Consider the following 27,097-nt stretch of genomic DNA (forward strand, 5'->3'; position numbering starts at 1 on the left):
TAGGGCTGCAAGACGGTAATAGGGTTGGGGAGCCCAGGGCTGGGAGAATGCTGAGGGGCAGCAGAGAGGTAGTAGCAGAACTGTTGAAGGTGAAGAAGTTTGTGAGGTCCAAAAATAACAAAAGTGACTCAAGCCAGGAGAGAGGTGTGTTTATTGGTCTGAATGCACATCATTTGCATCAATCATCCTTAACATTCAGGGTGAGAAAGTGTGCTCTTGGGTAGTCCTTTCAGTCATAGAATGGTTTGGGTTGGAAGGGACCTTAAGCTCATTCAGTTCAAAACCCCCTGCAATGGGCAGGGACACCTCCATCTAGACCAGGTTGCCCAAAGCCTCAGCCACCCTGGCCTTGAACACTTCCAGGAATGAGGCATCCACAGCTTCTCTGGGCAACCTGTTCCAGTGCCTCACCACCCCCACAGTAACAAATTTCTTCCTTATACCTAATCTAAATCTGCCCTTTTTTAGTTTAAAGCCATTACTTCTTGTCCTAACGCTACGCTCCCTAATAAAGACGTAGACAGATCATAGAAGAGGTAGACGTTTTGCAGAGACAAATGCTGGTCCCTTGGAGACACTCTCTCTGTTCCAGGATACAGATGTCATTGTGTGGGATGTCATCAACGAGAGCGGTCTGTACCGGCTGAAAGGACACAAGGACGCTGTCACTCAAGTCCTTTTCTTGAAGGAGAAGAACCTGCTGGTCACCAGGTGAGTCCCATCCATACATACGAGACCTATAGGATGTTGTGATGGAGTAATGAGGTCTCAAACCTGCTAGCATCTTAAAATATGGTTTTGTCATGTCCACACATTTTTTATAAATCTGTTGTCTGAATTCCAAATGTGGTAAGCAGAAGGGAAATAGCTCTTCTGAAAAGTAACATTCGTGAAAGGCTTTAACTTACAGGTAAATAAAGCAACTTACATTTATTGTAACAATGAGTAGTAATATGTTTATTATGTACGTAACTATTTTTGCTACTTATCTTGAGGAATTAAGTAGACTTACCTTCTGTATGTGTAATTCATGCAGCAGTGTGACAGAAAGATTGCTTCCTAGTAGGTAGTAATGAAATGAATTAATTAAAAGATGATAGAGGGCTTGTTTCTTAGTTATTTAACACCTGCATGTTGACTGTATCCCTTCAATAATAATTGTTTTACAGAAGATACTCTCACTATAATGTTTTTCTTTACTAATGTCATCTAATAGGTTAATAGAAAAGGGCACTCAAATCAGTTCAGTATGAAATTGTAACAAGTTTCTCTTTTTTTTTTTTTTCCTATTTCAAGTAGAAAATAATATATTTTGTTAGTTTGGTAGATGATGCCTCTTTCCTAGTGCAATTTCACGTCTTTGCAGGTCAGTTTTAGAAATGCTTCTTAATTCTCTCAGTAGCTACATTGATACAGAGAATCTCTCATATTTTTGGTTTGAAAGGCACATTTAGAATTTGATCAGCACTTTGCACTTATTGGTCTCACCCTAAAGAATATTGTTCTTGCCCTAAATAAGCTAAAAAATGGGCTGCATGACACTGGGGCTTGCAGCTGAATCTGGAGAAGGAAATACTTTCATGAATTCCTAGGTACCTTTTTGCAGCATCTTTGTGTTGCTGCACTCTTGTCCTTGCATAGCTTGTGAAATTCAGTGTGTTCCTACTCTGAGCAGCTGATCTGTGACACGTTGCAGCACGTTTTAGATTTTATGATGTCGTATTAGATCTAGATTGTATTTCTTCAGCTTTCATGGTATTACATGAGCTCTAGCAATCTTTCCTCACGTGTTGAGGTTTTCTGTTTTGTTCTAGTGGCAAAGACACGTTGGTGAAATGGTGGGACCTGGACACCCAGCACTGCTTCAAAACTCTGGTTGGACACCGCACTGAGGTAAAGAAAATGAATGTGCAGAGAGACGTAGAGATGGAGGGGCTTTGGATTGGTTTTGGATTGGGTTTTGGATTGGCTCGCCTTATGCTTTTTCTGTTTTCAGGGGTTGTAAACTAGAACTCTGATGTATTCTTGGTTGTTATTAAGCTTTAGGGATGAGCAAATGAGAGGCTTTCAAACTTTCTAGGAACTGACATCAACATACAGTGGGTGACAATTCCAATACCTGGAGGAAATTCCAGTTAGCTCCAATTTCTTCTTGGTTCCCATTTAAATAAATCAATTAAAGATGCTCTGCTATTGCTATGATACTCAAAGGAGTCATAAACCAATTCCTCAATTTGTGCCTTTGGACAGGTTTGGGGGATGGCTTTGATATCAGAAGAGAAACGTCTGATCACTGGGACTGCTGACAGTGAGCTGAGAGTGTGGGATATCAGTTACATCCAAGAAGAGGTAAGATATTCCCTTGGTAACCCCCCAGTCTTGCCCATCCATCTGCTTGTCTTTGGACTAAAATGGGTCTAGAACATATTAAATCCAACTGCTGTTCTGGGAAACAGAGCCAAAGCAGCATCTTTGCTGTCTGAGGGGTCCAGAAGCTGCTCTTGGGACAGACTTTTTGATGTTTTCTGTATTTTGAGCTTGCACATGAAGCTGCAGAACATTCAGAACAAACTTCCTAGAGCATGCCAGATCTTCTAGCTGGAGAAGACAATTTTGTGGGATAAGCAGGGGAGGACATGGTGCCTACAGGCATGCTGTAGTTTGTTATTGTTGCTGTGTACACTAACTGTTCCTTCAGGGACGTGAAGTGCAAGTGAAACAGGAACCAGAACACCTTAGGTCTTGTGGTTGAAGTTATTCCTTATGGATTTTTGTCCACGAACAGGTAAAAGACCCCGATGAGCCAGAATCCAAGAAAAGCAAAGGGTCTTCACCTGTAGCAGAAAAAAACACTGAAGAGGACGAGACCCTAGAGTTAGATGAGAGCCCTGAAGAGGTAAGCTCACTTTTCCATGCTGGCTGTGGGATGGTGTTCATCAGCAGAAGTGTTTGTGCCAGAGCATGCACATGTTGCTTCTCTCTCTGTTTGGGAGAAAAGGGGGGTCAGGAAGTGTTTAATGTTTGGCAGAGCTCTTTCATTAAGCGACACGGGGATGATGTAGTTACTAGCTGTTTGGCAGCTGGGGAGTTCAGTGCTGATGCTCACTGTTGCAGGTCAGCAAAGAAGCACGGGGGTCAGGGTGGCACCGTGTGGTGTGAGACTGGATTGTGCAAAGCCATTCCCACTTGTGTTGCTGGTGGAGGCTTCACCCAGTCTGTTTTTTCTGGGAAAAGTTTCTGGGATCTTTTTCTGACTTCAGACTGTAGTTATGGTAGATAACTGACCTTGTTCAAGATCTTTCCCAACTTCCTTTCAGAGGATTTCCCTCCCTTTAATCATTGGTTTTAGAGTCTCTGTTCTCTATCTGCTCTGCCTCTTGTGACAGAGGAGCTGAACTCTCCTGCCTTTACAGCATAGAAATTCAGCTTTTTTTCTTAAATGGCTACGATTTGCCAAGGGAATTAAGTTATTTTTCCACTGGGACTGTCAGTGGTATGTTTCTTGCATTTTAGATGTAAAGAAAGGAGATAAGCAGCTGTGTAAGCTATATATTGTTTTGTTCCTAGATTATCCTTGCTATTTGTTCTACCAGGACCCTGTAGGTTCATTTTCCCCCTCTTCTCCTGAATTCCCTTCTGAGAAGGTTTCTCAGTTTGCTTGAGAAGATCACTTGACCTTCCAGACCCAAGTTTCTTTTTTTTTTTTTTTTTTTTTTTTTTTTTTTTTTTTTTTTTTTTTTTTTTTCCTGTAGCGCCTCCTGAAGTGCAGTAAAGTTGGATCCATCATGCGGGAAGGGAGGGACCGAGTAGTTACTCTTGCCACAGACAGAACGGGCAAGATTTTGGCCTGCCATGTAAGTAATGGGGGGGCTCTGCTGTTGAGTTGCAGAAGAGGCTCATGGAGACCTTGGATAACATTTGTAAGTGCCAGCCAAGGCTTTGCATGCCTCTGACTGCTTGCTCTGTCTCTAGGGAACTGATTCTGTTCTGGAAGTGTTCTCCATCCTTTCTCAAGAGGAAGTCCAAAAGAAACTGGAAAAGAAAATGAAGAAGGCGAAGAAAAAAGCCAAGTAAGAACTTATGAGGATGCTCTCTGTGTCCAGAAAACTGTTAGCCCCTCAAGCAGCATGACACAGGGGTTGAACCCCAAGCTGCTGGTCGTTCTGACCATGCTAGCTGCGGTATTTTGCAGGCACTGTTCTCGTGAATCCTTGGCACATGTCTAAGCAGCTTACTTGCTCCCGGAGACTAAGGAATTTCCTTAGAACATGAGAAACATTCCTTCTGAGTACTTTGCCTGCAGAAAGAGCTAATGTGTAGAAGGGAATGGGCAGAAAATGTTTTGTTTTTTTCCCCGGAGCTTCTCACTTCTACCTGACGTTCACATTTACACTGCTGTATCAAATAAAGTCTCTGGTAGGACATACTGGAATGAGAGTTTCATCTGACAAGTCAGAGTGACTCTAATACCTCATCTCCTGTTTTACAGCAGGCAGAGATAGAGGTCAGAGCTTTATTAATGGGTACTTTGTGTTAAATGGCTCTCTGGGTACCCTGGTACTTAATGGATGCCTCACAATAGCCCACAGGGAGAGGTCTGGCTCCAGGGTAGAAACTGAAGCATAGGGCAGATAAATCTGGAGTCACTTTGGCAATGAATGAGGACTTCTGGCGAGTGGTAGGAGATGAGCAGAAGCTGATCTTCCCATCAGGCACAATGCTGTCGTCTGTTTTGTATCCACCATTCTAATGTGCCTTGTTCCAATGCTTTGGCTCCTCCTTCCAGAGGAGGTTGCCTTCCTTGAGATAATTTGTTTCTGCAGTAGCTTGTCTACCAGCATGAACTTAACCATCTAACCTTATTCATAAAAAGGGTTAGCACCGTTGGGTAACAAGGCAGTTGTTTTCAGCAGGCTACATGGTTTCCTTATTCTCTGACCCTGTCTTAATTTGTGTTGGCTGTGCTGAGTTATTTGCCTCCCCTCCGTTATCTGACATTCGCAGGAAAAAGTCTGAGGAAGAGGAGCCTGAAGGGGATGTGGAGCTGAGCCTGCAGGAGGAGATCCAGCGGGTCACTAACATCAAAGCTTCTGCTAAAATCAAGTAAGTGGAAATCCTGTTGTGCAGGCTGAGCTCTGGTTATGCAGCTGCTTGGGAAGAGCTCTGCACAGCTCATTATGGGGGAGGTGGAAGAAGTTCCCCCCTCGATGTCTGCTCAACTTGGAGCTGAGCAGAAGCTTACCATGATCTGCCAGTCTATTCTTGTTGACCTCTGTGGCTTAACATGCCCTTGCTTGTAGCATGCACTCTGCCTATGCTCCCCTTTTTCAGTTGTTCTTAACACTTGATCCCTACTACATTTTGTCTTATGGCCCCTGTGCACAGTTCTGATTTTTTTTTGTCTGATCAAACAGGTCGTTTGACATGATTCTCTCTCCAAAAGGAGAGCTGAAGGTTGTGTTGCTGCTCCAGAACAACATCATTGAGTCATACCTGCTGAACCTGTCGGCGCAAGTCCCGCAGGCTGTCCGTGCATCCAAGATAAGCATTGGAGGCCACCGCAGCGACGTTAGGACGTTGGCTTTCAGCTCTGACAACATTGCCATTCTCTCAGCATCTGCAGAGTCCGTAAAGATTTGGAACAGGTATGCCCTGCAGTTGGGTCAGCCCCCTCTGCCCTGTGCACGTCAGTCTCTCAGAACTCAGAGATGCTGTGTTCAAGGAGTCTCTTGAGCGTGTCTCCCTTGGGCCAGATTTTGTGTGATAAGAGGTTTTTGGACTCTGCTTTTGTCCACAGGTCAACCTTGCAGTGCATCCGGACGATGGACTGTGAGTACGCGCTCTGCTCGTTCTTTGTCCCCGGAGATCGGCAGGTCATCGTTGGCACCAAGGTAACTAGTGTCCCTTCTGCGCTCCTGACTGCCCAGGCCCAGGAGTATGTTCTGAAAACGTCATTAAGGCAGCCTTACCGAAAATGCATTGCATTTCCTGACCTGGAACGCTCCCTTTTAGGTGCAAAATCCTCAGTGCCAGTGCCTGTTCTATTCCCAGAGTCTTTATCTAGCTCCTATGACTTGAGCTGGACATGGACAGCTGGGGAGGGCTTTGGGAAGTCCCAGATGGGGACGAGGAGTTTGACCATCTGTGTGTGGCAGCCATCTAATGAAGCTGGCTGTTCAGGAGACAGATGACAGGTGTGCTCTCCTCTGAGGAGTTACTGAAACCTTAACAGCTGAGCCCACAAATGGAGCAAGAGCTCCTTTGCTGTCAGCAGGGCCCTGCCCTGGCTCCTCACATGGATTGCATAACCAGGGAGTGTTTCCTCTGAGCTCTCCTCTACCTTTGGAGCTTTCTTTCTCCATTAATGCGTGGCTGCTTTGTCACTGCTGGAGTCTCACCCATTTTTGCCATTTCTGGGAGACCACTCTAGCACCTAAGGCTCAGGTCTGTTTGCAGATCTGTTTAGTGCTCCATAAGCTGTTCCTGGGGCTGTTTTGTCCTTTTCATTGTCTCTTTCTCCCCAGACAGGGAAGCTGCAGCTGTATGACCTGGCTTCTGGGAGTCTGATGGAGACACTTAATGCTCACGATGGGGCTGTGTGGTCCATTGCCCTTTCACCAGACCAGGTATCTCAGCCACTCTTCGAAGCATCATATGTTGCACATGTTTTTGTGTAGCTCCTTCCTACAGTGCTGTGTTTGTGCTACTGGTGGGAGCGTGGGACCCCCCCTAATCATGGGAGGTGGAGGATGCAGCTGGTAGCATCAAGGAACTCAGGCTGTGGAGATGTGCACAATGTGATGAAATATCTCTCTGTGCTCGCGTGGCACATCACAGGGAGTCTTTGGGCTGGCTGGGGCCATCCTCCTTGTCTCATCTGGCTTCTTCACTGTTGGGAACTCACACTTCCCCACACGTTGTGAGTGCAGCAGTGTGTGTCTTGTGGGTGCGTTCCAGCTATGGAGAACTTCAGCCACCTGTAAGCTGCTGCAGTGGCCGATTATCCTCCTTGTTAAATTTTCTGCTGCTTTGTAATTCCATCTTGCTGAGCTTTAACTCCCAGCTGCTGGACTTGCTGCTACCTTTGCTGTATTAAAGATCCTGTGTTGTACTTCTGCTGAGTGACCATATCACCTCCCCATCTATCTGATGTTGCTTAGGCCAGACTTCTGCTTTCCATTCCTGCAGGCTGTGTTTTCCAGGCTCTTATAATCATTCTCGTGGTACCTTTTACATTACTGCAGTCTTTTTTTTTGCTGGTGGCAGGGGGGTTGGACCAGATGGCCTCCAGAGGGCTCTGCCAACCTCAACCATGCTGTGATTCTGTGAACTACAGCTGTAATCTTAAGGAAAAAAGGATGATTTTCATCACACTAATTTTCCCTAAGATTGTTTTAATTGAGACTCGGTTTACTTTGGTTGATGAAACTACAATCACCTACCTGTCACTTTTATTGCCCATGCTCACAATTAATAGGCCTGCCTGTTTCTCTGCCTGAATTCTGGTGTTATAGTAGTTTCTTCCTGGATCTCCCATCATATTTCCAAAGTTATTGAGAATGTACATTGACAGTCTAGACAGTACCTAATTCTGCTCTGTAAAAGCCTTAGATTTGGGGAATCTGAAACTGTTGATTTATAAATATCTGACGTGGGTAGCTGCTTTTTGACAGTCTTGTAAATTTTTGGAGCAGTGTTTCATCAGTCTTGTGATGTGATTATGGTACATGGCTTTTCGCTAAGTATAACAGATGAGAATTGTTTGCTGAACCCATACACTTTCTGAGCCGTGATGCATAATAGTTATTGTAGCCCTCTCTAGAAATGGTCAGTGCTCCTGAAATTACACGTTTATGTTCCCATTTTACATTCACACGCTCACTCAGTTTGTCCTAGCTATCCTGGCTTAAGAAATCTGCTTGTCTCTCTTCATTCCTTGTACTGTTCTTCCTCTCTTGTCAGAATTCGAGTTCATGTTGGTTTCTGTCAGCTTTCTTCATTTTCTGAAGTGGTTGTGTTGTGCTAGAAGCTATGGTGTTGCTTTCAGTGGAATCAAAACCATAGCAAGTAACATGCCTGGGATTCATTTACTCTGCAGATTAAAACATACGGGGCAGTTTTTACCCTTGTTCTTCACATAGAAGTGTTCATTCAACCCTTTAGAAGGATGTACTTGTGGTTTGATGGTGAGGTGTTTGTGATCCAGAAACAACGAGAGCATCAGCTTGCCCACACATAAAATGTGCACTTCATTACCTACAGCTGAGATGACTACTACAGTCTCAACGTTTCAGTCCACGTCCAGATTTACATTTGCAGCCTTAGACCTGCCTGCCAGAGCTTTTGAAATTGTTGTTGCTGAGCCAATAAGTAACGTTAGCTCCAACCAGAGCAAATGTTCCTCATGGTGTCCTCTTAATCATTAATGCTGTGGGAATGTGGGGCATTTCACAAACCTCCTTGTGCTTTGACAGCTCCTTGTCTGAAGAATTCCTGTGTTATGGTGGAACTGATTTCACATTGCCTTTGCTCTTCCCCTGCAGCGTGGCTTTGTGACAGGAGGCGCTGATAAATGCGTCAAGTTCTGGGAGTTTGAGCTTGTGAAGGACGAGAGCAGTGTTCAGAAAAGGTGAGAAAAGAAACCGTTCTGGGCTGCATTCAGCTGCAGTACTCATTCTTACTGATGGATGCTTCGGCTTTTGCTTTGCACCACAGAAGTTGCCGCTGACATGTGCATGGAATGCAGGGAGAAGAGCTCAGAGCGGTTTTGTGGAGGTCTGAGCCTTGCTGAGGAAGGGAACTTGTTATGTCATTGGTCCCTTGCTTGTGTGCGATTTAGCCTCTTATCACAGGATGGGTCTGCAGCTCGTGGTAAATTTAGCAGTGGAACCTGTCACCCTGCGGTGCTGTACTCATTTCCAATCCTGTCTTCCTCAAGTCCCGATGAGAAACAAGATGCTGCATGTTAGGATTAACTTCTGTGGAGGTTGTATTCATGCCTCTCCTCGGTTTGTTCCTTTGGGATAACAACTCTGTTTTTTCTCTCTCCGTGTTGCCAGGCTGTCCATGAAGCAGGTGCGCATCTTGCAGCTGGACGAAGATGTTCTGTGTGTGCGTTACAGCCCCAACCAGAAACTGCTGGCTGTCTCCTTGCTGGACTGCACCGTGAAGATTTTCTACACTGACACGCTCAAGGTGCATGGCCATATGGGCTGGGAGGCTGTGCAGGGCGGGGATGTGTTGGAAGAGAGCCCGTTTATTGCAGGGTGCTAGTAAAAATCAGAGAGAGACCACGTGTCCCACTTCAGGCACTTGCTTGCCAAGAAAACTGACAGAGCCTTGGCTTTTGCCCACACTGGGGAGAAAATAAGTTTGATCTGGAAAAGGTTGTGAACCTGCAGGTGGCAAGATTGACTCTAACCCAGCAGGCGTGATGGCACTGGAAGGGTGGAGATGGAGCAGTGTCACACGTGGCACTTAAGTAGCACAGGCAAATCCTGGGGGAGGAGAATCTTCCTCTGCAGTTTGAGGCAGCATGTGGTGGTTTTGTGATCTGTGTATTAGCACACGAATGTTAGGGAAATGGCAAAAGAAAGAGCAACAGTGACAGCTATGCGAAGGCAGGGTGGTGCTAGGAAGACTGGCATCCTGAGGCAGAGCAGAGCTAGCCAGGAGCTTGACATTTTCACGCAGCTGTTCCCAGCAGCTCTAACTAAGACATCCTCCTTCTCCTTCAGTTTTTCCTCTCTCTGTACGGACACAAGCTGCCAGTGCTGTGCATGGACATCTCCTACGTAAGTATCATTAGGGGTGTGCAGGTGGGACTGTGGTGATGCCGATGACTGTGAGAACCTCTGCTGGCAGCAGGGCTGCCGGGATAACGCTCTCACCACCTTGCTCCTGACCTAGCCAGCAGTTTCTTGATGGGGCACAGCAAGCTCCTCCTGATCTCTGCTCGCTCTCTGCTGAAGTTATGAACTTGAGTGGAGTCTGAATTCTTTGTTAGCGGGAGCACAGAGCGGGTGCTGAGGTGGAGCAGCCTCTTCGTGCCTGTTCCTTCTCGGGCTGTGTCCCGCTCTGGGATGGCCTTGAAATGAGGCCCACTGGAAGCCAAAAACGTCAAGAGTTAGCTCAGGTCTTAAATGCCAGCAGAGGTTGAGAAAAGTCTGGGTGCTGCCTGTGGGCTGTGCCAGTACCTCAAGGATGTGCCACGCTAAGGGGAGAGGAGGTGGAGGGATGGGGAGGGGATGTTTCAGGAGCCAGTGCCTTGGCACTGCTTAGTCACTGGTTCCTCACAGGGCTGCCAGCCAGCTGCCCACACCTTTCTTCCCTGCATTTCCCTGTAGGACGGGACTCTGATTGCCACCGGCTCTGCTGATAGGAATGTGAAGATTTGGGGCTTGGATTTTGGGGACTGTCACCGCTCTCTCTTTGCCCATGACGACAGGTCAGTCAAATCCCACAGCATCTCTGGGTTGTGGGCTGCTTTCTCTTCGGGGGGTTGTGATCCAGCAGTGACCTTTTGGTCCAGCATAGTGGGGAGAAGCCATCGATGGTGTTCCCCAAATGGGTGAATTTGAGCCTTTGGCTATCTTTTCCACAAGGTCTCTTGTATCAGCACCAAGCCCATGAGCTGGGATTTCCACGGGTAGTCCCAGGCAGTGGGCTAAGCACAAGGTTTGGAATACTCTGCTGTATACACATGTATTTTGAGATTCCTTTCTCCCCTATTTTTTCCCCTCCCAGTGTGATGTACCTCCAGTTTGTGGCCAAGTCTCACCTCTTCTTCACAGCTGGGAAGGATGGCAAGATTAAACAGTGGGATGCAGATAAATTTGAGCATATCCAGACGCTGGAGGTAGGAAGCTTTGGAGGCTGTTGAAGTGTTTGTTTGGGCAGCACTTTCCTCAGGGGTGGGAGCTGTGTGGTGCTCATGTCTTGCCTCCTTTCTCTGCTCTGCAGGGGCATCACCAGGAGGTGTGGTGTTTGGCCCTCAGTCCCAACGGAGACTACGTGGTGTCAGCATCCCACGACAAATCCCTGCGCCTCTGGGAAAGGACGAGGGAGCCACTTGTTTTGGAAGAGGAGAGGGAGATGGTGAGAGTTGTCTTTTTCCTGCCAAAAATGACTTCCAGACCCGTTTTCTCCCCAGCAGGCAGATTCCTCGCTTTTCACTGCGGAAGGGTCCGGCACCATGTTTGGCAGACTTGCTTCTCGCTCACCACAGCCTGGCGCTGAGGTGCCGAGGTTGATTGCCATCTTCTGCACGCTTGGACTGGTGCCTTGAGCTGTCTGGAGACAGCACTGCAAATATTGCTGCTGCTCTCCTGTCTGTGCTGCATTGCAGATGCCCGGCTGACTTGCTCTCTGCTTTGCTTCCGTCCTGCTTCCCGTGTTCTCCTCTGTAGTTGCAGTTTTCTGCAGTTCTGTAGCTCAGGGATGCTCCAAGAAGCCCCTTCTCCTCCTTTTGAAGCATTTTTTCACACCTCCCTTGGGAAACTACTCTGGGACAAACTGTAACTCTGGTGTTTTGTTTTTACCCTCAGAGGAGCCTGGCTCTGTCTCCTGTTCTTAAAGCAGTTCCCAAACCACAGTGGGGGGAGGATGTAGCAGCGTGTGCAGAAGCAGGAGTGGTCGAGAAACCCCCAGGAAATGTTTTTTATCCCAGCCTGTTTTCAGAGAGCTGAGGTGACCCCTAGGCAGCGTCCCGATGCCCAGCAGCTGGTGTGCTGGGAAAGCTGATGGTAACAGGAGAGACAGAGTTCCTTTTCCAGATGGGAGAGGTGTCTTTTGGGGCAAATTTGAGTAACAAGGTGGCTGTGAATACACCAATAATGTATTACACACTGATGGAGCCCTATAAATGTTGGAGATGGTGGGCAGGAGACTTCTTGCAGGCTAGGACAGTCCTGGAACATGCCTAGGATTATTTCTTCTGTGCTTCATGCCACGTGCCGTTCAGTCTGGTGCTGAATTGCTGTTGTCTTTGTCTCGGCCTGATGGGGCTGTCTGGGCTGCTTGTTCCAGCACCCAGATTGCAGAGCCTGATTTCTTTCTGCCTGGGAGATGCCAGAGCTCTCTGTGGGGAGGGGACCGGTGACAAGTGGGTGTTTTGCTCTGGTGTTGTTGATCTCTGCTGATGAGTTTCTGCACTGGGCTGCGAGAAGCTGCAGGCTCTGTTGCTCCACCAGCCTGGAGGGGACTCGTTCCCTTGCGTGCTGCCTGTGTTAATGCATCATGTCCTCCTTCCCTGCAGCAACGAGAAGCTGAGTATGAAGAAAGCGTGGCAAAGGAAGATCAGCCTGTGGTGAGTCGTGCCATCTGAGCGTGTGTCAGTCTGACTGCGCAGAGCTCCTTCTTAAGTCTGTATTTCTGTAAGAGACACACAAGAGGTGTCAGAGAAGACTGGTGATTTTATGGCTTCAAGGAGGTGTGTGGGAGAAGGCGCTGCTGAAGCTGTGGTGTTAGAATTGACTCTGGTGCTTGCTACAGACAACTTCAGGAGCGTGCGTGGAGCTCGCCAAACTGGATGTGAAATATCTTCACTGTTCACATCTCCAGAAGCTCCTTAGCAAGATTATGCTGCCTTCTGGCAGCTGCTTCCAGGTCCAGGATGGACGGGGAAGCCTGATCCCTCCTGCGCAGGTTCTGGGGTTGTGTTGCTGGTGGTTTTGACGCTGGGCGGGTCACTTGGCCTCGTTTAGTGAGCTCACTGTTAACTCAATGCCTCTGTTCCTGTGCAAGAGCTGTGCACTTGGGAAGTTTGTAGACTTGGGAAATCCTCAGACAAATGACAAGGTTAGGGAATGGCCCTGATTAGACGCAGGGGGTGTCTGTGTGTATCATCTGCCCGGCTGCCGCAGGAGGGAACTGCAAACTCCGTGTTTTGTAGGTGGCTGGAGAGACACAAGGAGAGACGGGGCTAGCAGGGAAGAAGACCATCGAAACCATCAAAGCGGTAAGATTGCGCGGATCCCCCAGCAGTGCCTCGTGCCTTATCGATCTCCCAAAGAACAGGGCTGTCACGGGGGCAGGACACGAGTTTGAAGAGGAGAAATCTCTGCTGTTGTGTAACTGCAGCAGCTCAGGAGCTGATCTGTGAGATACAAAGGTGCAGGTGCAGAATTGCTTCTGCCTGCAAGAGCAGTCTGTCTTGCTCTGTGGCCCACAGAGAGGGATGTGACCTCTTCAAGACTCTGGAGGGGTCACCCATGAGGAATGAGGTGTACCAGGAGGCGTGGGGGTGGGTGATTTCATGGCCACAGATTTGAACACTCTGATGCTCTTGTAAAGACAGAGAAAATCCTTAGTCTGAATAGTCAAAATGGCCCGACCCTGGCTTGTCCCTCAACGGGGTAGCGTTTGCTGGGTCTCTCCAACACTGAACTACACAGTTTGACATCAAGGCAGTAATCGAGGCTGCACCCTGGGGGAATGTGGATGGTGTTTGACTCCTTCAGGACACGACTGCTGTGCTCAGAGTAGCAGCGTGGTCTGGAACAGGCGTTCCCTTTCTGAGAAAGATGTCCTCCAAGTCAGCCCCACTGCATCCCCCTGTGTTTGTCCCCTTGGACGTGAGCTTTGCTTTGCCTCGTGTGCTGTGACTGACGGTGCCGTTCCCGTGCTGCGCAGGCTGAGCGGATCATGGAGGCTATCGAGCTGTACAGAGAAGAGATGGTGAAACTGAAGGAGCACAAGGCCATATGCAAAGCTGCAGGAAAAGAGGTAAAAGGCAGAGGGAAGTCCCAGTCCCAGGGTGTGTGGGTGTAACTTTCCAGCTTTGGCATCTCGGTGGAAAGGCTCAGCATGCAGATAAAATCAGGACAGCTGGGAACAGGAGAGATTTGCTGAAGTCTTTCAGGGAAGAGGGTGGCATTGTGCCCTGGAGCACAGGTAGTGGTGTGTTCTTTCCAAGGATTTTTGTATTTAAAGTCATATTAGGCTGTAGGTTTTGTCTCTGGGAGGCTATGCTGCTGCAAATCCATCCCATCACTTAGCTTGTTCTTTGCCTTCATCTCAACGCTTCCTGCTAAATAAATGGCTGCCATGTAAGTGGGTAAAAGTGAAGCAGCAATAAGCAGTGGAAGAAAATTCGTATCTATTTGAGTTTGTAATGCATGTCTGAGAATAGGTTGTCTTCCAGCTACAAATGAGGCCTTCAGTGAGGAGGGTGGAAGTGTGGGAATTGCACAAAGACATTTGAGAAAAGCTGTATTCTACTGTGGGCTAGTTTTCTCTGGGAATATGCATTTGTAGACACACACCTGCCTCATTCTAACCCGTTCTGTGTCTCCAGGTTCCCTATCCTGTCAATCCCATTCTCCGTGCCTACGGAAACATTACAGTAAGTGGAGCGCCCGGGCCACAGGCTGCGTGCCATCCTCAACGGGAACGAGGCTGTTTGGTTTTCTGTCTGAGCCAAAGCACTGGGTTGCTGTGGGGTGGGAAGACTTTTTTGGTTCAACTTGAAATGAAAACGCAGCACTTCTGCTTTGTGTGCAAAGTAAACAGATTATTATTTTTTTGGTATGTATATAATAAAAGTAAAGCACCCGAGCATAACCCTGATGGTAGCCTTGACCTTACCATGCACAGGTTGAGCCAGTCATTATAATACTCTCCAAGATGCGTTTTCTCTGCTATTTCAAATCTTTCCTGAGCCAGCACATCTTCCTGCTGGCAGGAGGGTGCAGTTGCTGTGCTATAGCACGTTCTGGTGGAGCTGTGCTGTCTGATATAAAATACCTGAGCATCCCCTGGAATTGGTAATTGAAAACCTGTGCCACTGTGCTGCCCTGGCCACGTGTCATCTGCAAGCACTTCACCAGAACCATTCTCCCCCTTACTCTGTAAATACAGGCACTTTTAAGTGCGAGTTAAATAGGTTGAATAGGGGTGAATGAAATCCCGTGGCTTAGTAAGTAGCAATTGATTTGATTCACCTTCATGGTACAGAAAAGGTCCTGGAAGAGTGCCTGAGTGCTAGGTTGCTGGGTAAAAACATTGTCAAGTTAGGACCTGTCTTGTTATGTGGCGAGCTGACCATGATGAGCATTTACTGTGTCAAACCATGAACAAAAATACCTTCTGTGTTGACAGTCTGTTATCCTCTTTCCTGGGAGAGACTTTGATTGTGGAACACCTGTCCCAGCATCTCTGCTGTGTTGCTCTGACTTGAGAAGCAGGAGCTAGAAGCACGTGGATGCTTTCTGACCTAAATCAGCTGGGCAGGGCAGCACCTAGCAAGGCAGGGCTGTGTTTTAGCCACCCAGGTTTATTTTTACAGTATTGGTGCAGCTTTTACTGATTCCGTTTCTTTTTGTAAAGAATTTACATTGAGAGAATTTCATGTGGTAGTTAAGTGCTCAGGTAATGCAGGGCTAGAGGTGGTGCCTTTACCTGCTTTTTAAATACCCTTGTGAAGATCCTTGTTTTCTCATTCTCCCCTTTTTTGAAGTGTGCCATGTCGAGTGAAACTGCCTTTTGTCTTTCTTCTAAACCACCTTATCAGAGCCATTCTGTTCCTTCCTCTGTGATCATAGCTGTAGTTAATCTTAAGGTTCATAGACTGAACAGAAGTGAATTCAACCCTATGACTTGGTATGTAGGCACTTCTCTTGGGCACTTGGCAGCTCTGCTCTGCGTGTGCCAAACCTAAAGCAGATAAACAGGAGTAGCAGGAATCACTAAGTCTTTGGGAGATGAGTTTGCGTAAGGTTTTGTATGTGTAATTTGTCTGTTTCACCAAGCCTTTATTTAGCTAGTTGATAGCTGGTTTTACTTAGCTGGCAGATAGTTTAGCTACTGGAATATAAATTAGTTTTCTTAAAGTATTCTTCACCAGGTTAATGTATCCTGAGAAGGTTGGGTTTATGTTTTGTGGAGGGAGAACTTCTAGACTGGCAGCTGACTGGTGCTGCAGGGGCGTTCTTTGTTATATTCATAGTGATTTGTTCATCTCACAAGATGTGACTGCATTTTTTTTAACTGGGTGAAATGGACCGTAAGGCACGTTTGTGTCAGAATGTTTCTTGATGTGCAGAGCTGGTGTCTTTCCTCTGTTACAGCCTTCCGAGTACGTGCTTGAAGTTTTCAAGAAGGTCAAGTCAAGGTGAGTTGTGAGTCTTATTGCTGAACACGTTTGAGTTCGATTGGGTTTCTGGGTCCAGGGTTGTTTGTGTCTTGGGATGGACCTTGTGGGCTAGAGTGGGCAGCGCTGTAAAGCAGGGAGGTTACTGTCTCTGACAGTCTTTTTTGAGCATGTGTGGAACTGGGAAATGGAAGTTGTTCTTCCGTGGGGAGTGTTGGATGAAGCTTGTGCATGTGGGTGGGCTGCCAGGAGATGCACGTGTACGTGAAGAGCAGCCTGGGGATGCTGAGGAGGGAAGGCTGCGTGCCTGCTCTATGCCAGAAGGTGTCTGCTAGCCCTGGATCTGGTCTGTGCAGATGCACTGTGCTTTGTGGGCAGGCATGGACCAGCAGTGGGGAACACTTCGTACAGCTCTTGTGCCAGAACCTTCCTGTATGGAAGTGTTTCTTGCTTGTTTGTAGCAGTGCAGTGGCTGAGACTACTCTTTCCATCCCTTTGCTTCTTCCTCAGTGAGCTGGAGGAGTCTCTCCTGGTGCTGCCCTTCTCCTACGTCCCTGACCTGCTCAGGCTCTTCAATGAATACATTCGCTTGGGTGCGGAAGTTGAACTCCTGTGCCGTGCTCTCCTCTTCCTGCTCAAGTGAGTCTTGCATCTGCCCAGACAGGTCTGCTGGTCTTAGTCCAGCTGCCATTGCTGTCCAAATCTGGAACCCCAGGAAGCCCTAACAAGGCTTTGGTCATGGTCCTTTGGGCTCCTCTTGACCTCACTTTGTGCCAGTTCATGTGAACAGAGAGGTGCTCCTTGCTCCTGTGCTGTGAGCCAGCACAGAAATACGCCCTTTCTGGAGCACCTCTCCTGCAAAGAAAGGCTGAGAGAGCTGGGGATGCTCAGCCTGACAAGAGAAGGCTCCAGGAAGGCCTCATTGTGACCTTTCAATACGTAAAGGGGCCTTACAAAAGAGATGGAGGAGGACTCTCTACTTGGATAGATAATGATAGGACAAGGGGGAATGGTCTTAAACTAAAGAGGATAGATTTAGGCTAGGCATTAGGAGATTCTTCACTGTAAGTGTAGTGAGGCACTGGCACAGGCTGCCCAGAGAAGCTGTGGATGCCCCATTCCTGGAGGTGTTCAAGGCCAGGCTGGATGGGACCTTGGCCAACCTGGTCTAGTGGGTGGCATCCCTGCCTATGGATTCAGATGCCTATGGATGCGGAGTGCTGACGTGCCCACGTTGATGTGGGTTGCTGATCCTGCCTCAGGGGTATGGAAGAGTCTACATCAAGGTTGAAATGGCACCCACCAGCTGCTGGCACAGAGTCGTTGTCCACATGTGCACCCATGTCCTCAGGTGGTGCCCCAGAGACCTTTCCCTTGAACCATTCATATGTTGAAAAGAAGCTTCAGAAAGCAGCTTCTTCCAGATAAATCTGTCCATGACTATTACACAAATATGGTCTAGGGAAGCATAAATAATAATAATAATAAAAAAAATTCCTATATCCAGAAAATATATAGAGGTTTGGGAGGGGGCCTAAATGATCTTTTTAAGACCAATGCTGCATCTGCACATCAGATCTCTCTGCCTGCTTTATTCCCAGGATACATTTTGGTCAGATAACGAGCAACCAGATGCTGGTGACAGTGATAGAAAACCTGAAGAAAACCACCATCTCCAGAGTCAGTGAGGCCCGGGTGAGTGTTGCAGCCTCTCCTTTTCCAGGATCTGGAATAAGAGGGTTGGCTGATGGCTGGGAGCATGTGGTATCTGGTGGGAAAGCTGGTTGGAGGTGTTGAGCCCATTTGATACTCTTCCTGTGCAAATTTGCTGGATTTTCTTTATGTTCTAACTGGTGGGAGAATATCCAGTGATGTGTGTGCTCTCCCTTTCCCCTCCCCTTCACTTATTCTGGGTTTGCTTTGATACATGTATTTGGGGTTTGGCTCTCTACTAGAGGTAAATGAACTCTTAACTTCACTTTGGCTTTCTGTGGGCTACTAATCTCAAATACAGACTGCTGGTGTCTTTCCAAAGACAACTTCAGATGATTGTCAACAACTTGTCTTCCAGAGAATAGTGGGTTATAGCTCTTATTAACAAATAATGGGGAACGAAGTGTAGGTCTGATTGTTCTCCTGTTCAGTTGAAATTTAGATGTAAATAATGCTGCCTTATTTACATCTGGGGGATTGTCTTGCTTTAATCAGCTCTCAGTCAAGGGTGGCCAGAGTGTCATCTGTTCCAGGAAGCAGGACCCTCTGCCCCCTAACAAGCTTGAGATATGCTGAGCAGCGCGTTTCTTGTCTGTCTCCGCAGGATGTGCTGGGATTTAACATGGCAGGGCTCCAGCATCTGAAGAGGGAGATTGAGGCCAAGGATGAGGTCATGTTTTTTGCTGATGCTACTGACCGTTTTGAGGAGAAGAAGAGGAAGAGGAAGAAGAAAGAAAAGATGATTCTTGCAGTGGTTTAGCACTTGCTGCCTGAGATCCAGAACACATCGATGGGGCTGTGTAACCTCAGTGCTGGCCATGGAACTTTCTTGCGGCTGAACATCTCTGATGTCCAGTGACTGGGATGAAGTCTGTCCCCTCTGGGGACAATGCCAACACAGAAAGGTTGTCTCTGCCTAGTGAGATGAACTCTCTGTGTTTGTTTGAACCACTTCTGGGGTGGCTGTGACAGGTGCATGCCTTTCCTCTTGCAGAATGCCAGTTAGAAATGGAGTTGATTTCTTCCGCAGAAGAGATCAGCTCACTGGCAGTATGTTACTGGATGTGGTGAGTCAGCACCTGGACTAACAGCGAGACCACGCCCCATCCTTGGAAGGCAGCTGGCAAGATTTTGTGCTGTTTTGACACCTGCTGGTGACTTGTGGAAGTGCTCAACAGCTGTGTGCAAGGCTCTGAGACTTCAGGGGTGTGACAACTTGGTCTGCAGCCACTCACTTTTTAGTGGAACGGGGAGAAAACTGTGCTCTGTTCAAGACATGGTTATATATGCTTTATAAGACAACTTTGTTCATGGAGTTCTGTCCTGATATTTTTATAGTAAAGCCTCAACTGCTTCACCATGTTTTATCAATTCTCAAAGGATTTATTTTTTTCCACAGAATAAAATCTGTGGGAGCAAACGGAAGGGCTGCCGTCAAGTATTGTGCTCTTCTACAGAGCTGGCAGATGGAGGATGAGAAGTGTGTGTTGTTTATATTGTTCTTGCTCCCAGTTGTTAGAAATTGCACAGAATTGTTGCAGTGTTGTACTTGTCCTGTATCAGATAAAATAATTTATTTTCACAGCGGGGGGCAGAGTAAAGTGGGCAGGTCTCTTAGTGGGCTGTTGGTCAGTTACTAGTTTTTAGCATATATTATTATTATTTTTTTCCCCAGTAATCATGGGTTTTGTTAATGTGGTGGGAGCTGGTTCTGGATCCTTCACTGAAAGGATCTGTTTGGCTTACAGGTCTGACTCAGGCACTCAGACTTCTTTTTAACTTGAACTTCATCTGAATTTCTAATTGCATCCCAGTTGTTGCTGACTCTGCTATCTTTGACTTATGTACAATTGCTAGTAACAGAACATAAGGTAAACAGCTCTGTGAGTTAATCTTTTAGCAGCACTTCAGGTGCTCAGAGAATAACTGCTGTTAGTAAGTAACTCTCTTGGGGGGGGGCTGATGGTTCACTTGTTTCTTCAGAGCAGGTAATTTAAATTTAGAGCACAGCTTCCTACTCCAGTTCCAGGAGAGAGGTCTCAGACTCTGTGGAAATAGCAATCTTCATACAGCTCTGCCAGGTGTTTCTGAGAGCCTCTATAATTTTATATTTATGTAGGTCTACGTGAAACACGAGATCAAACAGCTCCGTTCAAACATCTCCATCCTGCCTGTTCTATTCCTTTACTTTTAAAGGAGACCTTTAAGAGAGAGGGAGAGGAAGCTCTGTGCAACAGTAGGATGATGAACTCTGTTGGTTATAATATTTGAAGTCTTGTATCCTTGTCAACTGCTGCTGAAAAAGGCTGGTGCAGCAGGAAAACAAAGGATGAGAAGTGTTACGAATGGAGGGGTGGCTTGTGACACTACAGTGCACCTTCAGCAGTGATGACTGAGGAGAGAGGTACCAGAAGGGGGAGGCTGACTCTGTGCTTCAGTGTGATGTGCTCTGTCTTTAACCTTTATGCCAGGGAGATAAATATTTGGGAGCCTCAGCAATGAGCTGCTGTTTGATGGTCCTCTGGGAGCCCTGTGAGAGGAGTCCTGGCTACAGGTGATGAGAAGCATGTACGTCATGGTGCAGAAGAGTGATGTGGGATGCACTCTGATCTTGTCATGGTGGTGACAGGTGACTCCTTTGAGGTAAGTTGGAGGAGGTGGAATTCCTTCACCTTCATCTCTGTTTGCTGTCACTGGGATTCAGGAAGAATCCTGGAAGAAAAGGTGTTTGAGGTGCTGGGAAGTCCCCTCCATAGATCCTAATATGGGATTCCCCTTGAACTTTCCCTCCATTTTTTTGATTTGTATCTTGTGACCGGTCTGTACCTGCAAGTGGTCTACCAGAGGTCTGGTAGACTGGGATACCTCAGCTACCTGTTCCTTTGGTGAAATCCCCTGGAATTACAAACTTGAGCAGGAAATCACTTGCAAATGCAGGGTCAAATTATAATTGGAATACGTATGCCACAAACTCTTGTGGATGGGTGAGTTTGAAACTGACACTTAATGTTTCATGCTGGTGAAAGGTCTTGTTCAATCCCCAGTTGTGAGATTCTCAGTCACTGTGAAGTGTTGAGAGAACAAGTCATCTGTGTTATCAAGGAAAATTCCCCATCTGTCAGTCTCATAGTGAAAAAGGATGAAGCACAGGAAAACAATTCATTGGAAATAAATTCATAAAAAGAAAGCAGAACTGCACTGGGATGTGTGAATAAGGTATCTCTTAAAGACACTAAGATGTCTCTTTTAGTCACTACTACGTAAGTAGGAACAAAAATGGGAAAATGCTACCTCTGTGTTTTCATCTTCCATGATGGGAAAAAATGAACATTTGAAGATAATCATGGCTGACAGTGAACAAGAGGATATGGAGAGAATTCCTCTGTCAAGTGCGCAACTTTGTGTACTTGTAAACCCCACCTGTTGTCTGAAGCTAATTAAAGGTAGGTGAATGGTCTGTGCACAGAAAGCTAAGCTCTGATTGTGAAAGCAAGGAGAAATGTTGGAATTAGAAGACCAGAGCAGATCAGCAGCTCCTGCTACAGCTTCTTTCTCAGAGTCACTGTTTACTTCAGTGAAACCTGCTGCTCAGTACTTAAAAAATGTCAGGTGCTTCAGCATGGGCTGTAGAAACATAATTGCTTTTAAAAACAAAATAAACCTTTTAAAAACAAAATAAACCTGTCAGGATGCACTCAGCACTCTTCTGAAGTGCAGATTATGAAGTATTGGGACTGAAATGTAAGAATCATTCTACTGTTCACATTTCAGACAGAAGGCAGTGCAACTTTCAGACTACCCTTCCATTAATAGGGGACTGAAAAAAATTTTATTTGTGTTATTTTTTAATTAAATAAACGAAAAAGTCTACATTGGGAATATTTCCATAACATTAGACTAAAATTCAGGTAACACACTATTGCCGATTTTTTACATCATTCTTCCAGGGCTCTGACCTGTAGTGAAAGAGGAGAGAAAGTTAACATGAGAAGAAGTAAAAGAAAAACAAAAAACCCTACTTTTGTACAGTTATTGAAACACAGTAATAACGTCAGACTGCCTTCAGTAGAACTGGTCTATGCTGTTGCTGTTGGAGGGCAATAACTTGAAAAAGTGTTCTTGCGTAGGCTTAAGCTGGATTAAGGATTTGTTTTTTATTCCATAAATTGCGTGGAATAAAAATGACCAGGGATTCAGGCTGGCAGTCTACTTGGAAATACTGAAGGCATTCACCGGCAGCTTCCTATGCAGTATTTCATATTGAGTATATTAAAAGAATCCTCGTGAAATCCTTTAAATATGAGAAATAACTAAGAAAATATAATAAATTACTAAATTTGAGCAGCTTATGCTGCTTCAGTGATTTTTGCTTCTTGGCCTCTGCTAGGAGGTATGGCTAATTCGTGATCAGTTCTAGTATTGCTGGGAAGTTTTGAGGTCTCATAGGAGAGAATCATATTGGCTCTGGTGATAATCACCTGGGAAATATGATGGAAATTAAAAAAGTTATGTGCCTCTGCAAAGAAAGACTTAACTACATCTATTCTGGGTGACTGAATAGGACTATTTAACGGAGTACAAGACTTAACCTAGGAGTGTCAGTGTTCTGTGACTCCAACCAATCAATTTTTTGACATGTTATAGCTGGACATGGTTTTGAGTTCAGTTTTTTTTGGGGGGGGAAGAATGTTCAAAGAGGCATTTGGTTCAGTTGCTTGGGTACCATGGTGTAGCAAATAATTGATAATTCAGTAGGAATTATCAATCAACTCACACAAAGACTTTCTTAGAACAGGAAGGAGATCTGGCTATGGCAACAGAGGTTACTGTGATGTTAATTTCTCTCCACCTGGAAATTTTAATGGGAGATGGCACTGATCAGAATTTTCAGGGCTTAGGCTTGGCAGGAAAAGGTGTATACCTGGTGTACAGAGATGATCCAACAGCTGTATTTTAGTGCAGGACTGCAGTGGGCTGAGTTGGGACAGGGAGGTGTCTCGCTGAAATATGAACTGACTGGGTTGAGTGTTCTCTTCCATTTCAAAGCAGAGTGAGAGAGGTTTGTCTAAATTGCCTTCGCTGATGAACTACAGCTTGTAAGCTGCTAAGATGGAAGACATTACATTCACTGCTTTTCCTAGACTACAGCGGTCTGTTACTCTGGGAGTAAAATTCCACACTGAAAGGATAAGAAGATACTTAAACAGGAAAGAAAGCTATGTTTGAAGTACTTTGGGCAGTCTTAGAGCAGATGCAGCAGTCAGAGGTGCATGTCTCTGAAGTTTCTTTTGAGAACTGACCGATGCGGTCTTTCTTTCCTCTAGAGAGGAAATGAGATACAGCTGGGATTTCTTTCCTGACTTGTTAGATAACATGACAGACTTACAGATGTTGAAGTTGAAAGAAAAAGTTGATGTCAGTGTTAAAGATATGAGACAAATGGGAACTCTAAGCAAAGCAGAGAAGAAACATCCATAGAAATCCTGTTTATGAACCGTCACCAGTGGTTGTATTGTAGAGCACCTGAGTTGATGTGGGTTAGATGAAACACCAGCCTAATGTTAAACATGTTGGTTGGTGGTTTGAGGAGAAATTCCCCAATAAGGCTGTGTTGTTGGCAGGGAAGACGTCTGCTCTCTGTATACTGAGTCTGATTCTTTAAGGGTACAGAAACACGCTGTATGAAATGTGTGCAGAGGGTTGTGTGTGCTGGAGGATGTCACATTATGTCTGTGTAGAGCTGCTGTCCCTTATTAGGCTTGCTGTCAGTGTCAAAGGGTCAGCAGTAAGACTTGGTTTTAGAAAGCGAAGGGTTTTAAAAAGAGGCTGATTTATTAGGGCTTAACTGCAATAAATCTAGCCTCCTGCTGCCAGGAGGCTCAATGAGTTGTTTAATGTGGAGGCAGTTAAGTGAAGGACACAACTAGGGAGGCTCTGCTGTGAGTAGTACCTCCACTGAGCAGAACAGCTGCATTAATCCGTAAATCTCTTGCAGAGAGTTTTTTTGTTAATGATGCCATCCAGTGCTTCCCTTTTCTCATGTCATGTCGTGTGTGGTGTGTGCATGACAGCTTTGCTGTCAGTACCACGAGGTTTGTTGATGATGTGGCTAAGAAGCCCAGAGGAGGTACAACTGCTGTGATTTAATTCACAGCTGGGACCACTGCATGCAGTACTTACGTTAGCTAGAAAGTTTTCTGGGTAGTGTGATCCGGAACCGCGGCTTAGGCTTTGTAGAAACTGGCCGGACTGCTGCTGCCATCCCACCCTGGGGGTATCCTTGTGGGCGGCACTCATAGATGTCAGTGGCTAACACAGGTGGGATATTGCATTAAGGATCTGTATGTTTCTGTAAATTTCTGTACGATTATATAACTGAAAGAATATGGGTGGAGGCTGGAAGGAATTCTGGAAATGAGGCTGTGAAACAAGTTGAATCTGAACTACTGACCTCAGCTCAGAGATCAAAGGGCAAGTAAAATAGTGGGGAAGGGTGCTTGTTTTGGAGGTCTGTAAGTGTGTGACAGTTTCTGCTCCACTCCCACTCACCCAGTCCTGTTTTTGCTGCTGTGCCACCAATCCTGTCTAGCTCAGTTCCACAATAATGGACAAAGAAGACGTCTTCGTATCACAACAAAGTAAATTTGCAGAGTTTCAGTGTAACTTCCAGAGCATATAAAGCCTCAGTGCAGTTGCCATTACCCTAGTACTCTGGTCAGCCTCAAAGGATCCTGAATTCTTCCTTTCTTTGGTAAGGGTGTCCCTTACTAAGACTGAAAGTTTCTGTCATGATGACTGTTTGGGTGCATCTTACCTTACTATTTATTTTAAAGCTTTCAAGAAGACCTCTCCTCTCAGGAGAGGTCTGGAGCACAAGGGAAAGAAAAATAATAGTTCTTGACTTCGTTACTTTTTTTTTTTTACTCTACCTCTGTCCTCAAACAACTAAAAGTCTATTGAGCACCCACTGGGCTCTTTTCAGGCAGCATTCATGCAGTTCTGTGCTCCTGTATTTGCTGACATGGGTATTGTCTCGTTTATCTGTTTAGTATGTGAGACTGTACCATCAGATGCTTCCATACATTCAAAACTGTTGTAAAAAATCTCTATCAGTGAGAGGTGAGAGAGTTCTTACGCTTTATGTTTATTACTTAAAAGCCTCATCTTTCTGGTCATACTATTTTTCCTTTCTCTGCTTTTCAAAACCTTGTTCCTTTATCTAAATTGCTTTTTGGGCCAGAATCCTAAATTCTTCACTTGTTATGCTTTGGAAAATACCCATCTGGTGTTTCCAAAAAGGACACTACAGCTTGCACTGGAAATGATGCTTAAAGCTCTTGGCAGGTGGACAGTCCTCAAGGTGGATGCTAGTTGTTCATGCGGAGGGTGAGAGGTAAGACAACAAAGGATATTTGCTCTCACGGGCAGGAGAATGGTCTCTGTTTCTGTTAATATTTCAATATCATGGGAAATTTCTTCACAACCGTCAGTACCTTCCCCTCCAATTACCATGGCGAAAATTTCTATCTCCAGTTCAACCTGCAGTCCTGCTGCCACCTAGGAGAGACAGAGGATTGCTCACAGGTAAGGTGCATGTTTCATTCATAGCCCCCTCCAGCAATGCTTACAGTTGGTTCATGTTCTGTGTTTTCTGATGAAATCAAAGACTTCTGTGTCTTTGAGTCATCTTCAGTTGTGCCCAGCACAAATGCTTGTGCTTGCCAGTTACTGAGTATCTGCTTCACTAAAAAGGTCTGCACAAAACAGTGGTTCTTCACATTGCAGATTGAAAGGAAATTGTCATGTGTTCTTTTTACCTCTTTGCATTTTTTTCCCCTTAAATCTTCTTTTAGATTTCAGAGGGAAAAGGGGAATTGAGGGCAGCTGAGAGAGAATGAAAAAGCGCATAGAGATGAGGGAGAAAGGGGAGATGACAAATGAATGGATGTGTGGAGGGGAAAAGAGAATGGAAATTCTTTTAGCCCTCTTAAGTGTCAGATTGTGGCAGGGGCTCCGGACTAGAAAATTTAACTTGTATTCTAGCACTGACTCCTTGCAAAAGGTGTTGCTTCTTTATTCCATGCCTGTAAAAGCATGGACAAGGATATTGATGGGTATTTACCAGGGTGCTGTTTGGATACTGGCCCAAGTATCTGAACAGGATTTGTTCACATATAACATGCAAGTGAAGAGAGAGACTAAAGTAAAGCAGAAAGTAAGAAAGCTTTTTACTTAATGGGACAATTCCACATGCTGCGGGTGCTCTGCTAGATAAAAAGAGGATAGGTGGAAGATAAGGCAGAGGGTGGTTGAATAAAAATAGATGGATAAAAAGGGGATAAGGTGGAGGATAGTTGCAAGCAAAAGAATAGCTAAGGCAACAGCTCACTAGGTTGAACTCTTACAGGTATAAGGGTGGGCATAAAGGTGCAGGCATAAGACAGAGCAGCTATAACAAATACCTTAAGCCATGAAAAAACTTGGAGGTAGAGGCAGAGTATCCAGTCTGCATCAAAAAATCCCTCTTTAACCTTGGTGCTTGACCTTCTGCTTTCCACCGAATTAAGCATGTTTATTTCTCTGCATTCTGGGGCAGGCTTTGAGACTTGGAGTCTCAGGGCAAAATAGGGCCCTTGGTAGAAGGCAACGGAGACAGCAGAAGGTAGCATCACTTCAAATAATTTTCAAGTTATTTGAATATATAACCATATGTATAACTATAACAAAATAACTGCCTGCTCTATTCCCAGACAGCTGATATGGGAGGATCTCTAGATGGCCTGAGGGCCATGTGAGTCTAGCCTAAAACAAAAGATCTTTTGTGTAACCTACAGGTCCTGGTGTGTACATCACGCTCAGTCCGGTGTGCGGAGGTGGTTGCTTCACCCGAAACCTGTCAGAATAGGAAGAGAATCAGTTTTGCTAGAATCTCTTTCAAGAAAGCAGAGTGCACAGCTGGGAAGCAGGCCATCTGCTTTTCCTGTGCTTGTGTAAATGACAGCAGAATTTTTTAGATCATCCTTCCCATCACAATGTACAACTTTGGTTACAGCAATATTCCTGGGCTTCTAGCCAAGGCTCAGGCTTCTACCAAAAAACCAAAGCAGCAGTTTAATGGGCCAAAGCAAGTCTCCAAAGAGCTCATTACTCTGCCTTGTCCTTAAAACAGGACGTGAAACATCTGCAGCCTAAGCCTGGATACACACAGGAAGCTGAACTTACATCTTTTTCACAAACACCTGTGTATTGCACACCCAGAAGTCCTTACTGATCTTTGTTTGATGTGGTTTGATG

General features: G+C 45.8%; 2 protein-coding genes across 2 annotated transcripts in view; one reads left to right on the forward strand and one right to left on the reverse strand.

Moving 5' to 3' along the window:
• The window catches only part of WDR3 (WD repeat domain 3), a 20,307-nt gene extending 1,142 nt beyond the window's left edge, over positions 1-19,165 (forward strand). Inside the window, exons 3-26 of the mRNA XM_082784071.1 lie at positions 593-711; positions 1,815-1,893; positions 2,251-2,349; positions 2,786-2,896; positions 3,753-3,854; positions 3,973-4,070; positions 5,005-5,103; positions 5,415-5,645; positions 5,798-5,891; positions 6,525-6,626; positions 8,544-8,629; positions 9,060-9,195; positions 9,738-9,794; positions 10,347-10,447; positions 10,747-10,858; positions 10,963-11,097; positions 12,257-12,307; positions 12,893-12,958; positions 13,633-13,725; positions 14,297-14,344; positions 16,068-16,111; positions 16,601-16,729; positions 17,692-17,785; positions 18,408-19,165. Coding sequence (XP_082640197.1) covers positions 593-711; positions 1,815-1,893; positions 2,251-2,349; positions 2,786-2,896; positions 3,753-3,854; positions 3,973-4,070; positions 5,005-5,103; positions 5,415-5,645; positions 5,798-5,891; positions 6,525-6,626; positions 8,544-8,629; positions 9,060-9,195; positions 9,738-9,794; positions 10,347-10,447; positions 10,747-10,858; positions 10,963-11,097; positions 12,257-12,307; positions 12,893-12,958; positions 13,633-13,725; positions 14,297-14,344; positions 16,068-16,111; positions 16,601-16,729; positions 17,692-17,785; positions 18,408-18,563 — 2,442 coding nt within the window. The 3' untranslated portion in view covers positions 18,564-19,165. The remainder of the gene's footprint in view (positions 1-592; positions 712-1,814; positions 1,894-2,250; positions 2,350-2,785; positions 2,897-3,752; positions 3,855-3,972; positions 4,071-5,004; positions 5,104-5,414; positions 5,646-5,797; positions 5,892-6,524; positions 6,627-8,543; positions 8,630-9,059; positions 9,196-9,737; positions 9,795-10,346; positions 10,448-10,746; positions 10,859-10,962; positions 11,098-12,256; positions 12,308-12,892; positions 12,959-13,632; positions 13,726-14,296; positions 14,345-16,067; positions 16,112-16,600; positions 16,730-17,691; positions 17,786-18,407) is intronic.
• Positions 19,166-21,630: 2,465 nt separating this feature from the next.
• Positions 21,631-27,097, reverse strand: part of SPAG17 (sperm associated antigen 17) — a gene marked incomplete at its 5' end in the record, with an annotated part of 110,308 nt that continues 104,841 nt past the window's right edge. The window contains 4 exons of the mRNA XM_082751974.1: positions 21,631-21,759; positions 23,984-24,112; positions 25,207-25,360; positions 26,636-26,696. Of these exons, the coding sequence (XP_082608100.1) occupies positions 23,985-24,112; positions 25,207-25,360; positions 26,636-26,696 (343 nt within the window). The 3' untranslated portion in view covers positions 21,631-21,759; position 23,984. The remainder of the gene's footprint in view (positions 21,760-23,983; positions 24,113-25,206; positions 25,361-26,635; positions 26,697-27,097) is intronic.

Source organism: Aythya marila, assembly GCF_965140915.1.
Source record: "Aythya marila genome assembly, chromosome: 1".
NCBI lineage: Eukaryota > Metazoa > Chordata > Aves > Anseriformes > Anatidae > Aythya > Aythya marila.